The sequence below is a fragment of the Ambystoma mexicanum genome, chromosome 12 (assembly GCF_040938575.1).
Source record: "Ambystoma mexicanum isolate Mex_15411 chromosome 12, UKY_AmexF1_1, whole genome shotgun sequence".
In the NCBI taxonomy this organism is placed as follows: Eukaryota; Metazoa; Chordata; class Amphibia; order Caudata; family Ambystomatidae; genus Ambystoma; species Ambystoma mexicanum.
In genome coordinates, this window is record NC_090936.1 from 365,367,047 (window position 1) to 365,383,443 (window position 16,397).

The 16,397-nt window shown below is 42.0% G+C and overlaps 1 protein-coding gene across 3 annotated transcripts in view; it reads right to left on the bottom strand.

Moving 5' to 3' along the window:
* IRAG2 (inositol 1,4,5-triphosphate receptor associated 2) overlaps positions 1-16,397 on the bottom strand; it is a 2,448,326-nt gene that overhangs the window by 911,003 nt on the left and 1,520,926 nt on the right. For all 3 annotated transcript variants that reach the window (XM_069628487.1, XM_069628486.1, XM_069628485.1), the window contains exons 23-24: positions 14,548-14,698; positions 14,134-14,212 (exon numbers count right to left, since the gene is read on the bottom strand). In XM_069628487.1, coding sequence (XP_069484588.1) covers positions 14,134-14,212; positions 14,548-14,698 — 230 coding nt within the window. The remainder of the gene's footprint in view (positions 1-14,133; positions 14,213-14,547; positions 14,699-16,397) is intronic.

Below are 16,397 nucleotides of genomic sequence, written 5' to 3' on the forward strand. Positions count from 1 at the left end.
TTCGAGGAGTGCGATGCTTTAGTGAATGTGTCCATCGTGGACTGTTTTCCTTTCGCCTTGCCGCTCTTAAGTTCCATTGTTCACATCGTCCGCCAGCTAGATTGCCTGCTCCACCCAATCACTAGATTCTGGCACTGTATGGGTTATTGGACTGGGTATCCACATGTGTCCAGGACTTGCAGGTGGTACCATTACACACGCGCTTTCCCTTTCAGTAGGTCAAACTTCCTTAAGTGCGCTGCCCGCCACACTTATTTGCTGGCTCACTGCAGTATGGGCCTTAACATATATGCTCCTCCCCTTCAAGTCAGTCAGCTTGCCTGACAGTGTCTGTACTGCTATTACCCTTCACCTCTGATCGTAGCACATCTGGACGTGCCCACCCTGCAACCTGCTTGTGCTTGCTACCGCGTTCGTACCTTCAGGTCCGTGCAATTTTCGTCACTGCTGCTGTAACTACACCACTACGTTCGCGTGGTGCACCGCAGCACTGGGAGCCATCAGCATGAAAAGTGTCCGACTCCCTAGAACACTCAGTAGGGGTCGGGGGCTCCTAATATCCCAGTGCTTAAGCATAGGCAGTGAACAATGTATATTTACTGTTTATTAAGAACACCTTGCCTTGCACTGTTATATAGTGTATTGCATCTACTAGTAGCTTCCACTCTGCTCCGCGGAAGTAGCCGTGGGAGAAAGCAGGAAACAATGTGGCACGCCATCCATTGCTGGTTCTATCTTCCCTGCTGGAGGTTCATCTCTCCCCTGCAACAGTGCCCCTGGCTTCTTACTGCTTCTCCGTCTCCTTGTCGCAGTATATGGGTTCCACGCAGCTCACTTGATCATCGCCACATCCTCGGCAACGGTCTGTGTCTCAGCAGTACTTGTTTTATCTGTATGCACATTGGAGCTGGTTTGTACTAACAGCGATGCGCTTGCATGGCATTCTCGCATGCATATCAGTCCTTTGTCTCTATAGTTTGCACCGCCATCTTGGAATTCGTTCCGTGTTTGTTATTTTTGCCTTGTTTCTGAACAAAATATTCCGGGAACAAGTACGTCAGCCTCTGAGTATTGCATTTGAACTCTTTTGATATGCCAGCAGAGCGGTCTTTCAATCACCTGTGCTCCAACGTTTCAGCTGCAATCCGAGTATGTAGGAGTCCACGGCTCGATACAACGTATCTATGGCTGGTCTATTATCTCCGGCTGCACACTACACAGTGCCCCAGCTACAAACGTGCTAGGTGCCGTCGTTGGACCTTAGCGAAAGAAGCCGCATTTCTTTGTCGCCTACTTTACCAGCCGCGCTATGCATCATTCCGTCACAGCGCTCCCATTGCCAAAAGTCCTGTCATTATATTGGGCAGGCGCCATCTTCCCATTGTAGCCTCAGGGACCGCTGCACTTCCTGCCGCCGTCCGTGTCTCCACAGGCACCGATTCCTTGGGCAAGAGTTTCTGCAGGTGCTCCTCACTTTCCCATAGCAGTGGCTCATTACTTTTTTGCATTAAAAAGCTTTTAATGCGCGTTTATGATGCAGATCGTTTTTGGATCTCGGGAGCTCTCTGATGATGCGCCCTAGCCCATGGCTCTGTAGCCACACCCCCCACCCCCATTTGTATAGCTAAGCATGGTGTGCTTCTAATGAAAACATGCTGGTGCACAGCATGTTGGGATCTTTCCCTGAAAGACCTAGTTTGATATTTTAGCATATCATACTTCTACTGTTAGGGAGTCGGCGACTTGAGAGGGCATTGGATACTTGTGAAAGTGGTATTTTAGTGGACTGACAATGGATGTTAGTGTGTTTGAAAATACCTGGTGATAAGGTTCTGGATATATGAGGGTTCCTAAGCACTCATGCTATACTGTGCCATGGTGGGTTGGCAGGCCTGTGGGATTCCACTCCTTCCACATACTGGAAGGCACATTGAGTGGTGGTGTGGCCAACATAGGCCCTACTGGCTTGCCCCCTGAACATAATAGCATGTGGAGTTCATCCAACTCACCCACTATTCACCTCTAATAATAAAATTACATCACAACTCTGCTCTAATAACTTATTGATTGAGGATTGTGCCAAGGGTAAACATGAACTCTGGATTCGACTTAGATGGCATTAATCATTTTTTGGCTCCTGCACGACACTCTAGTACCACCTAGAAGTCCAAGCTGATGCTTTGAAGAATACAAGGAGGTGGTGTGGTATCTGTAGAGGGATACATATACACCAATTCTTTGTCCATGGACATGGCCCAACAAACGCCACGCTCAAATCATGTCAGAAGTAGTGGTAAACGGGACATGAGCATCAACAATTGTCCCTTTGGTGCAGTCATTCATATTTCACATACACACGCTACAGGAGGCAGCTGTATGGCCGGTGTTTACCTTCTCAAATCTCACCACTTACCACATTACGTTGCTTTGGTTCAAGCTAAGTGGGTTATATACAGTAAGTTACTGCTTTTGAAGAAGAATTCTTCAGCAAACTAAGTGAAAACTGAGACTTCCTCTTATTCTGTTGGTTAACAAATATGCAAATGATTACCTCATACTCGCTTAGCTATTCTTGCATAGATAAAAGTCAATAATTGAGGAAGGACGTTTTTGCAGAAGAGAGAGTGCCACCTGAAGGCAGAAATTATGCATTACTTGTCCTTGTGGCACAGGAATTGTAATATGTGACAGGATACAATGGTCTTACATGAAAGTTTATGTAGCATGACAAAGTCCCTCACCCTACATTTTCAGTGGATAGACGGATCGCGTGGGAGAGTGAACGAACAGCCAGGGGCAGCATAAGTAAGATTCAGTGGCTAACACCACATACCAGATTAGGAAGAAAAGGGCTCATCACATTGTACCACACACTCCTGCCCATTATATGGAGTCAACAAACTGCAGCCCAGAGGGACAATCCCACTCCCTGCACACCTGTGATATTGTCTATAAAGGCAGTCAATACTTTGATTAATAATCCTAATTTATTATCAGTATCAGAGTTCTTATTAAATTCATTCTTTAAGCACAATGCTCAAGAAATCAAAATCTTCTTTAATGATTGATCATCACAATAATACACAATTTCCAAACAAACAATTCAAACATCAAATTAGCTCAATGCGTTTCGGGAGAATCCCTTCTTCAGGAGCGGATTAATCTTTCTTCCACAAAGTTCCAATAGTATCTAAAGAATACATTAGAATATATTCACACATATTTCTAGTATTAAGGTTTTTAGCCTATATATACACATTTGTCTACTCTTTATACGGAATCATATTTTTTAAGATAATCTCCCCTTGAGCCAGTACTTGGGGATCAAGGGAATTACATCTAATGAAAACAAAGTGAGAGTAGCCACAGAAAAGGTATCCAACAGATTTAAAAAAAAATAGGTGTTATCCAGATGAAATAATGACCAAAGCAAATATGAGATGCAGGTCTCAGAATAGAGACACTCTTCTAGCACCCAAGAAACACACCAGTGCACCTGAATTAATCCATATCATGACATTATTGAGACAGTAATCGAATAATAAAAAAAAGAGCTGGAAAATAAAACTGGATCCTCAACTTGAACTCTTTCCAGACTCACCTTTGGTGGCCTACACGAGAGGGAGAACTTTAAAGATAGCCTAGTGAAAACAGAAAGAGCAAAGAAGTCTAATCAGCCATTCTTGTCAAAACAGAAAAGGGGAAGCTTTCCCCCGTTTACATTTTGGACACTGTAATAACATCCAGAAAGGAGATCACATCAGGCACCGAAATACGGCAAAAAGATAACGCTAAGAGATTATGCGACATGTGATTAAAAAAAGTGATATATGGAATCATTTGTCCACATGGCAAATTGTATATAGGCCCAACGTCACACAAAATAAAGGAACGAATAACTGAACATAAATCCAACATTCGTACAAAGAATGAAAAATCCCCAGCGGCCAGACATTTTACAACAATGAGACATCCCATATCACAATTGCGATTTGTAATTCTAGAAACCATCAAAACACCACTCTGAGGGGGCAATCTGACTAGACGGATGTAAAAAAAAGAAATCTTTTGGAGTCATAAATTATACACGTTAGATCCAAAGGGAATGAATGAGGAATTTACACTAGCACCATTCCTGTAAAATGTATGAGATTAGAATCCACTGTTTAGATGAAGAGTTGAAGAATGTTAACTTTGGCAATGTGTGGACATTGACAAGTTCTCAATATTTTAAGATTTTCAATGCAAACAAAAACATTGATGCAAACTTTGGAGATTCATTAAATGCACTTTATCATTCATGTGAACTGCAATGTATAAGGACACCTCCATTAACTTGATGAAATATTGAATTTGGAAATCTGTTCAGATGTTTGCGATATGTTCTGACGAGGGAAAATTACAACAAATGTACCTCATTACATATGGTTACAATTAAAACAAACCATGACACTCTAGATTGTCAATTTGGAATAATATCAAATTTTGGAACCTGAACAGGCGAATGCCATGTTGCCAGGCTTACAAGGAGATTCATCTACTATTGAGAGTTTTGATTCATCAGAATCACATGAAATGGATTGAAAACATGATTATCTAGATACTGCTAATAATTAACATCAGGATACTCATCTCTAAAACCAATAGAGGATATCTAGGTAAATCACCTTTGGAATACATTTAATATAACTACTTATAATTGTTACCCAATATAACATGATTGTGCACATAGATAATGTGAGAGTCTTTTTAGCCCATAGTCTGAATTTAGACAGGAATCCTTAAAATAGGTCTGCGATATAGTGAAACCACGTTTATGGCGTATTATGTCATTTACAATAACAAACGTGATGACATCAAGTTACTGCAGCACGAGTGCGATACGGTATAAATAGCTGCCATTTTGGACCGCAAACGGATCTCAGCAAGAGAAAATGTGCTGCAGAAAAGTATCTAGGGGATTAGTAGCTTGCCATTTAACCAGCAGGGACCAAACTTTAGCAAACCTACATAAAGAACTGTTTGGTATAGAAGGAATGCTTGCCTTCTACTGCCAATACCTTGATTTCTCCCGCTAAAACAAGTACAGAGGACTTTCACCTATTTAGACTACATAATAGGTTTGAACTAACAACTACATCAAGGAGTGGATTTTGAAAAGATATTCATACTACGTGAGTTTGCTATATAGCTTTCTTTTATTTGTAGCTTCATCCATAATGTTATTAGATTTTACGACACATTTGTTCATACCTGCTTCTACAGGGTGATACCTGAAAAGAAAACTAAGTAATATAAACTATAATTCACTGAGAAAACCCTGAATGGAAACATTTCAGAAGAGGTAAGCGTGAACACAGATTCTAACTAAAACAAAAGTATACACAGTCAACTCAAGGAGGACATCCGTCATGACTATATATCATTTATATCATAGGACGAGTACCACAGCAACACCATACACGTGTTTCAGCCTAGTTGGGCATCATCAGTGAGGTGAAGCTGTGTCTCTCTAAGAGCAGTGAGCAAGGGGTCCACGTCTGGAGTCCCCTGGTAACTTAGGGTGAGACCCAAAGCTACTTGGTATGCAGAACAGGGGGGGTCTGGGAAACTCTCTACCAGCACGAACACAGCCATGACTTGTTCTTGGGTGGAAACACGTGTATGGGGTTGCTGTGGTACTCTTGTTCAGAGGAGAATTGCCTAGCATTTCGGTGCTGGACTGCCCCTGGGCAGGACAAAGACCGATATGTGAACAAGAACAAGTCAATGGGCTGTGTTTGTGCTGGAAAAGAGTTTCCCAGACCCCCCCTGTTTTGCAATGCCTACAGCAGCTGACTATAACACTGCTGAGACCCCTTTTACCCGAGAGAAACTGGAAAGGTGCGGACAAAGCCCTATAAAAGCCCACAAGCTAAGTCTGACAGTTTTGAGAAGGGTCTGGAGAGAGGAGCTTGGAGCAGTTTGGTGACACAGTATGGATAAATGAGATGGGAGGAGGTAGGTGCTGAGACAGGGGTAGAAGGAGACGGTTGAAGAGTTTGAGGAGGTTGGGAAATATCAAAAGGGAGTTTTAGTGACAGGCGGATGTTGGGAAAGAGTAGAACACAGGTGTTACAGTGGAGGTTAGTGACAGTATGGAGAAGACTGGTGATTGTAAAGAGGTGGTTGGTGATGGCCTATAGCTAGATAGCAAAAGGAAGGATGAATGGTGGTGAGGACAAGGAGGAGATTAGAATGGAGCAATAGAAGACTGGTGATAACGAGGCAGTTGATGCAGCAGCCAGAGTGACAGTTTGGCGAGTAAGTTAAAAGACAGCAGTGGTAGATGGCAGAACTAAACGATAGTCCAAGCAGAAATGTTCAGGAGGGCCCAATTGGTAGCATAAGATTTTAGATGAATGGGGGTGAGGGGAGAGGGAACAAGCACACAGGAGGGGGTGTACTTCATGTTAAGAGAGGTGAAGGAAGGGACCATAATCATAAGAGACAGGAGAAGACAGATCTAGGAGACTCTGCCCCCGGATACAAGACAACCCTCTTCTATGGCTCTGCCAAATGCCAAGGGACTCACTTCTACAGGAAGACATACCCGAGGAGCTGGACACCCTCCTGAGCAGAAACTCTGACACTACCTCTCCCCTAGCCCCTTGAAAAGAAGGCCACCAAAACCTGCAGGCCGGGTACAGTCCTGTCTGGGGAAACGTATAGAGGGTGCAGGAAGCTCCAATACAAGACTGAGAACATGGGAAGAGTTCATGAACCTCCTGGAAGCCCAGGATGTCAGGGGTTGGCAATCACTGGAAACACACACCTCAGGAATAGAGGTAAACTCAGCCCTCAACTTATCAAGCACCTTTTTTTTTTTTTTTTAACACTTCACTTCCCAGAGGAACACTTTTTTGGTTACGTTCCTGAGGCATTACTACCCAGATCCCAGACAGAATATCCATCCTGAGTATTTTGTTTTGTAATTACCGGTTTTCTTTTTTGTCTTGGCCATACATTGGACAGAAACTCACTATAAATTCTTGTTTAAGAGAAAAGTATAGTCTGCCTTTTATATTGATCCAGGATCCTAAATGAGAATAGTTATAAGAAAAGATTATTTGATAGTATTGGCCAGCACTCATTTTATCCATAATTCTAACACATTTTGCAGGGTTTACAATTCAGGTATGGTTCTGGGCAGATCTAAACACCACAAACCTCAGATAAGGGAAAACCAACAGTGCTTCTGCGGCCACACTAGTACATGTGCTATCTAAAACATTTTTTAGTTTGGCTATTATGTAGCATTTCAGTGCTACACATAAGCCAAAACTATTGGAGTATTGCTAGGAGGGAGATGGCATGTGAAGAGGGACACACAGCTTGTAGGTGCTTCATTATTTGCCCCATCATTGACTGCAGATGGCCATACTCATTCTTTTGCCCATTTTCTTATCTGCACCAGTCTCTATCCACCCAAAATACACACTCCTGGGATCTCAGAGCCATCATTATCAAGTAGTAACATAACATGTTGGCCTCCCAGTCTTATTTCTAAACTGCCTGACGAGTTAATGCCTTAATTGCAGCTTTAAAATGAGCTGCTAATGTAATACAAATGTCTTAACTAGGTTTGCATCAAGGCCCCTTGATCTAGATCTTGTCTTTGCATTGAGGTCCTGTTAAAAGCAAGCATTGATGACACCAGCAGTTTTATCAGACTTTCTTAAACCTCTCACTCTTGATCTGGGGCAATATGAGAGTTGTAAAATAAGGCAATTTCATTTTACTGTTATATAATGCATAGTCCACGCCTTAAAATGTGCTTATTTAGACATGCTTTCGAGTACAAGAATATGTTCTGATTTGTGGTTGCTAATGGAGCAGCTTTAAATGGTCCGTATCCATTGCACATCATGATTACATTTACGTGAGTGAACGCATACTTTACATCTAGCCATTTATTAAGTGGCCATCATTTTTTCTCAATAATAAACTGTATTGAATGTAATAAAAATGTTAGTAAAAAAAAGTCATGATGTTGATTTTCAAAAGCGAATTATTAAATTGTAAGTAGAGTTTGTAACTGTGCTAACTGGGATATTTGCACAGTGAAGCTTTCAAAAGGAAAATACTTCCATGCCCTTTATTATTTCCTAGTGAAATGCAAATGCGTTTTCTGTGTGCTTTGAGCTCCATTATGGCATTGAAGTCCCAGTTCATTCAAGCCCCTCGTTGGACTGCTAGTGCTCGAATTTGACTGGGAAGCCATTCCAGAGATCACCCACGTTAAGCACAATGTTGCTGGAGCACTCTTTGCATGCGTGCTGCTCCTCAGTCCCCGGTTCACACAGCGGCTCTTCTTCACTATGTCGCTGGTGGTGTTCCCCCAGATTGCAGTCTCTCTTCCAAACACTGCCGGTTGTAGATCCCAGGCTCCTGGGTAACGCAGGGTAACTTCATTTCGGCAGGTTAATGTTCTTTCTCTTAAGGTGGTTGCTGGGAGATGTAGATTTCTGAAGAAAACTGAGAAAAACTGGACAGCATCATGCGAGAAAAGTATTGGGCGATTGTCAGTGGCACTGTATGCAAGTACCTGAACTTTTAACTCTGGGTATTTCTCTGCCTGTACTGGAACCAGACTGACTGATAAAAGCAAAACTACACAATTCTATAGCTACATCAGATTACCTTTCCTCTGGTTCAGAACCTTTTTTCAGTGTGCCTCTTACTTTCCTGCTTACCTGCAGTACTTTGTTGTCACCACTGGTACCGTAGAACAGCGCTATTGGTGAATTTGGACTTGGCAAACGTATAGTTTGGCATGAAGCGGTAGTCTCCCACAAGTAGATGGCTATTCATTGGAGCAATATACTTGATATTGGGCCCATCTTTGTCATTGGAGGGTAGTGCAGCATCAGGACTTTATTAGTTTACCTAATCAGAAGCTTCTCCACCTCTCCCACCGATTTCTATGAGAGGCTGACTGCTGGTCAAGCAGATTACTAGGTAACCTCTTGAGTCATGGTGTTAGGTAAGATTTCCACAAAGCTGGTAAATCTTCCTTTCCTGGTTCAACTCCAGAACTTTTTGCTTTTCTAGTGGGATATTTTTCATTAATACCTCAGTGAGTGGGAACCTTTTTCCACACTCACCTAATCGTTAACTCTTTTTATGGGTGTCATTTTAAAGACTCTCCATAGTGTCTTTTTAATGTGATCATGTCTACCAACTTATTGGTAATAAGTGCCTGTTGTTGCTGGGTTGCCATAGGGGCTCCCCATTTAACTTTATTGTGCTAACCTTGAGTGAACTACAGTTCCCAAGGGTGGAAAGGATCTTTGGATCCCTTTTACATTTTATTATGTGAAACCAGCACACCTCACCTTATGTGGAGTGCTGGGGAGATACAATGGATCCCCTTTCACATTAAAACTAACAATTCGGTTACAGTGACAAGCTTACCTTTAATGGCTGGTGGCAGTGATACCTATTACTAATTTGGTGCACCTTTACCGCGGGCTGTGATCACAGCTGCAGTAAAGGCACCTAAGGGTGCTCATTTTACCAAAATGGCCCGTCTTCTTTTTCTGCCATTTTAGTGTTTGTCGTTTCTTGTTCCTTCCCCCGATATCCAGGGCGGGAAATTCCTTTGTTTGAGTTTTGTCTTTGGCGGGAATCCCCTGGACCCCACGCCCAGGCTCCAGTCAGTCTGTAAGCACAGGAAGTGGGGGAGGAATCCAAATCTTCACCCTCCTTTGTCTCATGCCTTCCTTCAACTGGGCCAAATCCCAGTGGGGGGTTGGCTGTCCTGATTGGACAGCCAAACACCCCTTTCTTGTACAATGTGGGGAGAGAATACAGAGGCTGTGTTGCAGTTCCTGATAAATACTGGAAACCTGGAAGCTGAAGTCATGTCGACCACTGGAAGAGAAAACCGAAGAGGATGACGAAGGAAAAGCGGCGGGAATGATTTCCAGCGACCGGAGAGCCTGCTGTGTAACTAGAGCCTGCAGCAGCCCTTCCTTCCGATCGACCTGGGGTCTCCGAAAACGACGACCCGAACCCAGAGCCTGGTGAGACCCACTAGACTCAAGAGGACCTGCATTTTGAGCAACCCCACGGGTTGCTGCGACCTTGCGTTCTTGCAATACCCCAATACCCTGGGACCTCCAGCCACTGTGCGGTGCACGGTCTTCCGAATTCCGAATCTCGCTGAAACCTCGTGGGCATCCTGGTGTATCTCCAGAGACACAAATCAAGTCCAAAAAGTCTCCTCACAAGAGTGCTGGACCTTTTAAACGACGAGAATTCAATCGCGATTTTCTGTTTTCTTCTGTGCTCCTTGAAAAGGCGCCAAACCCGCAGAACCGCATTCAGCCGCGAGAGAAATCTTGCCTAGAGCCTTCTTCATCGATCCCTGCTGCAAAGTTCCTTCTGAGGTCTTGTGTTTAGTCTCCAGGACAAGGAATCCACTGACCGGGTATTTGGCTGCAGTCCCTGAAGTTCTCCTGCTGCCATCTCTTCTTCATTGCTGAGGTACTGTGTTGGCTTGAGTATATACTTACCTTAAGCCTGTTGGGATTTCTGTGTAGTCCTGGGGTGTTTTCTGTGATTGGGAGGTCCCTCGTCCAGTACATCCAGTCCCAATGCTAGAATCCTGCTGGGGTGTCTTCTGTGAAGCCCCTGGACCCTCTTCTACTAACCCTAGAAGTAAAGTACTCACTTGTTTGCCAGTTTTCCTAAGGAAACTGACTTTTGCTACTAAAGAACTTATTCTAACACTGCCTGTTGGTCACTAGTCCTAGTGACCCCCCTTCTGCCACTGAGAACACTCATGCTCTAAGGGAAAGACTTTGAACGGATTGGGACTTCTGCCTAGAAAAGAAATCAAGTGTTTTACTTACTTGTAAAGAGTTGGTGGGTAACTGTAATTCTAAGAGTGAATAGTTACAAAAATTCTTACTGATCTTGAATGTGTGATGCACTATTCTTAAAAGTATGGTTAACATCTTTTCTTCCTTAGCCACTGTTTTGTCAGTCTAAAAGAAAGTAGATGCAAAGGTATTTTTACTCTCCTGTGATTAGTTTGTGCCTCTTTACAAAAGTAATGTGTTGGTTTCACCAGATTATTCCTGTAGGGTAATTGTATGAGTGTCCTCCAACTGTTGGTATCACCAGGCTAGTCCTGTTAGGATAACTGTATGAGTGTCCCCCAACTGGGTCTTGCTTCCCCCGACTTGCTGCTTGCCTGTCCTTAATAAGTCTACATTAGGTTGTTGCATACCTAGAATAACTATTCAGTAAAGTGTGACATTGGGGTTTACTCTCCCCTTCATTGTGAAGTTAAAGTAAGTGGGTTTTACTTATCTTGTGTTAGCTGTGTGCCATCCAAAACAAGTTACCAGAGTTATTGCTTCCCTCAATCTAGGGTTCCCCGATTTCCAAAGCATCTTTAATTGTACATTACATCCTTAGGTTTTACTCACCAGGTATAACTGTGTGTTATGACAAAAGTAGTTATAGGTTTTTACTGCACCTAGATTAAGTGTTTCACTATTCACCAAAAGTATATTGTCCAGTTGACTGTTTATGTGATTTGTTCCAAGAGTCCTTGTACAATTGGAAGGGCCTACTGTCCTTGTATTACCAAAAGTAATCTAAAAGTAACCAGTGGTATTTTACTCCCAAAGAATAGGCTTGACCTATACTAAATGCATATAAAAAGGTTTTGACTTCCCTAGAACTACTGTTAGGTGTTCCAAATAAGGTCTATACTTGGATGTGTGTACTTTCAAGTATAGTGTTGTGTTTTATATTGTGATCTCATATAATGTGTTAGTACTTACTTAACCCCTAGATTTATCTGGGCCTACCTGTATTTAAATACATCCTTTTTTTTTTACAATACATAGTGGTTCAGTGTTTCTTTGGATCATTTGTATTACAATTTTCACTTGTACTGTATCTACTGACCTCTCTCCCTCCTAAGATAAGCCTGGCTGCTCTGTCTACGCTACCCCGAACTCAGGTGGTACAGCCTTATACTAGGAGTAGAGTCTTGTACTGCCTCAGTAGAATGGTTTTACTAAGCCCTTAGTTGGACTTCAGAAAAACTGTCCTAACACACGGCTAGCAGAGATGGTTCCTGAATTATCCACGGTACACTGATGGTGACAAAAACTGGTAGGGTCATGGCTGTACTTCTGAACAATAAAAGGCTCTCTTTAAAAGTTTGCTTACGTGCACAGTAAATAATCTTCACAGAGGAACATCATATAAATAGGTTGAGTGCCCTATTCACTTCATTGTCTTTCGAACAGTTGTTGACTGCTCATCTAAGTCTGTCTGCTTATAGAGGAGCCAGGGAAAGTGTGCAGTAAATTGCCTTAATCTGGATTACAGCAAATCCTCTTTGTGTCCTTTATCAGAATTCGAACCAATATTCCTTGCTCCTCTAAAGTCAAAGGAATAGCAGATCCACGCTCACACACACACACAAACACACCAGCAGCTGCCTACTGTAACATGAATACGGGTTGATATGATTCCCCACTGGTTCCTCCCCTGGTTGTTTGAAGATCTTTACTGCCAAATGGTCTACCCTGCCCCTCCCCCGTTATCTCCCTGCTCACTGTTTCTCTGCTATCTTCGCTGTGCTCTTGCCCCTCGGATTGTAAAGCTCCCCATTGCTTTCTGAAGCTAGGCTTTGCACTCAATCAAAAACAAACATAGAACAGTCAAGACTGTGCCACAATAAAGGTAACACATAGCTATATTCATGCACACATACTAAGTGGATCAAAAAGGAGCATCAGTGAAGAATCTGTAGGAGGAAGCTAAGATCCATTAGAAATACCATTACCAAAAGGTAAATAATAAGTCATTCTAAAGCCTAACTTCCTCCAGTAGCTCTTGATTGTTTCAAAAAAGCCCAATATGAAAGCACTACAAGATGGCGGAGAGAAATGATGCACAGCGATACCTTCATAGAAGGACCTGCTGAAAAACATAGCTTAAGCAGAGCACTTGCCCCTAAAAAGGGATCTAAAGAACTAAACAGTTAACTTCGATAATATTCAAAACCAGATTTGGCCATAGACGTACCAAAGAAAAGTTGGGAACAACAATTAGGTGCATTTTAGGAATCTCTAATGGGATAGAAACCAGTTAAGGTTGGGGAAGAAATGGGGACAAGGTGGCCCACAGCCAAGATGTAAACTAATCTCAACCACATAGGCTTTAAGAACCAACAATGTATGCACCAAGTGAATCTGCTTCCATAAACAAAAGATCTAGCGCCGGTTTTTCCACATACAAAAGTTACCCAACTTGTGGATATGTGGAGTTGCTTTATGTTTGTTGTAATATGAATAATCTGCAAGTACTAGAATTTCTGTAACTCATTGTGCCTTAGCAGAAGCTTCTTTCACATTATGTGTCCAAACGGTCAGCTCGGATTTTGGATTGCGAGTAACTAAGCAGACAACTCAGGCCTGTAACCTCATACCACGATTCCTAGTCCATGTATTTATGTGGCACCTCTGTATTGCACTCTATGTCCCGTTTTGTTTTTACCATGCACTTTGCAGCAGCATCTCAGTTAGAACATTAAAAACTTTTAAAAAAAAACATTCTTTTATGCCACTCCCCCATCCCACGATTGTAAAGGAGGATAAAACGGAACCTTACAGCATTAGCTATTTTACCTTTTGTGGGGGTAGGACATCAGCTTGAATCTGCAGGTCTTGGTATCAATGAGGATACTAGGATGTCATGTAAGATGCCAATGCATGCATCACTTGCCTAATGAAGAGGGATCCCAAACCATCATCTCTCAAAATTACAATAGTAAAAGAATAGTTTGCTCTTGGAAGTACACACACACACACACACGGTTTTGTATTTTTGTTTTCTTATTATAAAGGGCTAGCTTTACAGGGTAGCAAGAAAAACATTTCTTAGTTTCAACTAGTTCTGCTTGGGGCATCAGAAAACCTAATGTTAAGACCAATGTGCAGCATGTCAAACTACAAATATCAATTTCTGTTCATGCAGAGGCTTACTGTTAGTTGGTTGAGGGCTTATTCTATAAAATCCACTGAGAATCTGCAAGTTTAAAATATTTAATAAAACACAAACCTCAGGGTACTGACACGCCATTGAGCTGGTGACTGGAAGACATGCATCCGTCTGGATACTAATGGAGAATACTTCACACCTAGAAGTTTAGCAAAAGAACAGCATTTGCACACACATTACTTAAGATGCACAATGACAACACTCTGGATTGCTAGAAATAAGCCTCATTTTCTGAAGTTTTCTTATATTGTAAACTATCCTTTGAACAATGGATTAAACCACCACATTAGTCCAATGGAGGAGACAACAATTAAACTGAATGTCAGCAAAAAAGATCCCCTTCAACACACAGCAGCCATCGATTTGAATCTCCAGAACAGAAAATAATGAACAAAAGCTCCATGATGCGTACTAACTTGCTGGTCACTCATACTGAATGTGCATTATTCACATATTGGAGAATGTACATCTTACTTGTTTATGTTGCAAAGAAGGTGGTCATGAATGGTAGGTTTTGTGGGAGGAAATTCTGCTTTTTCAAAGCTTAAAGTTGCTGTTGCTGACGATGCAATTTTAAAATAACAATATCTAGGTTGTTGCTGTAGACTCTCCAGTGTTAACGCATCTGTTTAAAAACATGTTTTCATTTAGTACTTACTAACTTTAATAACTTTACAATCAAAACGAAACTTCTTGATCAGCAACTAAATAAGTTCAAATAGAATTAACACTGAACCTTGTTCTATTGTTAGCATGTTATAGTATGTAGTATTTTTATATGCATCCATGTAAATAGAAAAACACTCTTGGCACAAAATACATCGGAGCATAGGGTTCCTGGAAGTGACCACATATAAAGTATAGGAAAGAAACAGCTGCAGAGACGCTTGACAAGGACTCAAATAATTAGGTCCAAAAAAGCATCTGCAGGAATCAATCTAAGAGGTGGGGGCAGTCAAAAGATTTGGACATTGTGCACAGACATGCTAGCATTAATAGATCCTCTAAGGATTACAACGGTTCTGACAAAAGGGAAATGTAATCAGGTCAGAGTGTATCAAATCGCATTACGCAAGCCCCTGGTCAGTGAAGAACTATGCATTTTCTACGAGTCTTGATACATTAAGCTTAATATTGTGAGGCCAAATACCCCCCCCCCTCCCTCCCAACATAAAAATATTGAAGTGAAAAGTTAAGCCGTGCACCAGATAAAATACCTATTTTTTCACATTTGGGCAATAAATACCTCATAAAATTAAATTACTTAACTTTGGTAAAGTTTGTTTTCCTCGTCCTCATAGAAATTCTGGATCTTTGGGAATAGCTCTGGAAAGCTTATGAGTCACCAATCGGCACTGGTGCAGCCGCAAGGCTGGGGCTCTTTGTAAAGCACCACTGGCAGTAACCTGCCTGGTATTTACATGGAGCCACATCTATCCCAATGCATCAATTCTACTAATTTCCCAAGCCTGGCAGAGTCTGAATGGTCGAAAGGCCCAGAATGTAGTGCAATACAATTTGTGAATCAGCGTATTCCAATCATTGTGAGGTTAGGTTGTAGTATGTTCAGTAATCTGTGGAAGGAAGTTTGTATCCATTAGAAAGTACATCGCTGAAGAGAACATTTTATTAATGGACACCTTCCTGCCACAGTCATATCAAATTTAGAAGGATTCTCAAAGCAGTATTGTAACACAATTCTGTGCAACAGATGACAAGAAAGCATTACCATAAATGAGATCTGCAAAGTGGACCATTCCAAATAGATATGGTGTCAAACAGATGGTCAAGTGGCATATGTGCAGGGAAGGGGACACCCTCTGCAAGGGAGACATAGCAATCCATTGTCCTTTGGACTCCCGACATGCACAAGGTAATCACCATCTATTCAATCTTTGAATAATTCACATGAAGGAAAAACAGCACACCGGTGTATATTTTGAGAGGCGAATATAAACATTCCATGAGAAAGGACGGCATTATTCTTCGGGTGGACCAGGTACAAGTCTCAAGATAACAAAACAAAATGCTTTGACAGAACAAACTTAACAAATGTCACAGATTGCCTCTATATTTCACCAACTGCCAGAGTTAAGGGGTTTTATTTTGTTATCCAGCAATGATCCTAAATTCTGCCCCCAATCTAACCCAGGAGACCTTCGGCCCTGGCACTAGAGAATCATAACCCCTACTGTCTAAATAATTACCTAGGTTGTGGTGATGTCCTAAAGGCTACAGCCATTTCTATCTACAGTTCTGCAGGGAACAATCTACAGGTTTCTAGCCAATGGCTTCTTCCCTAGGTATGACTTAATGATAGTACC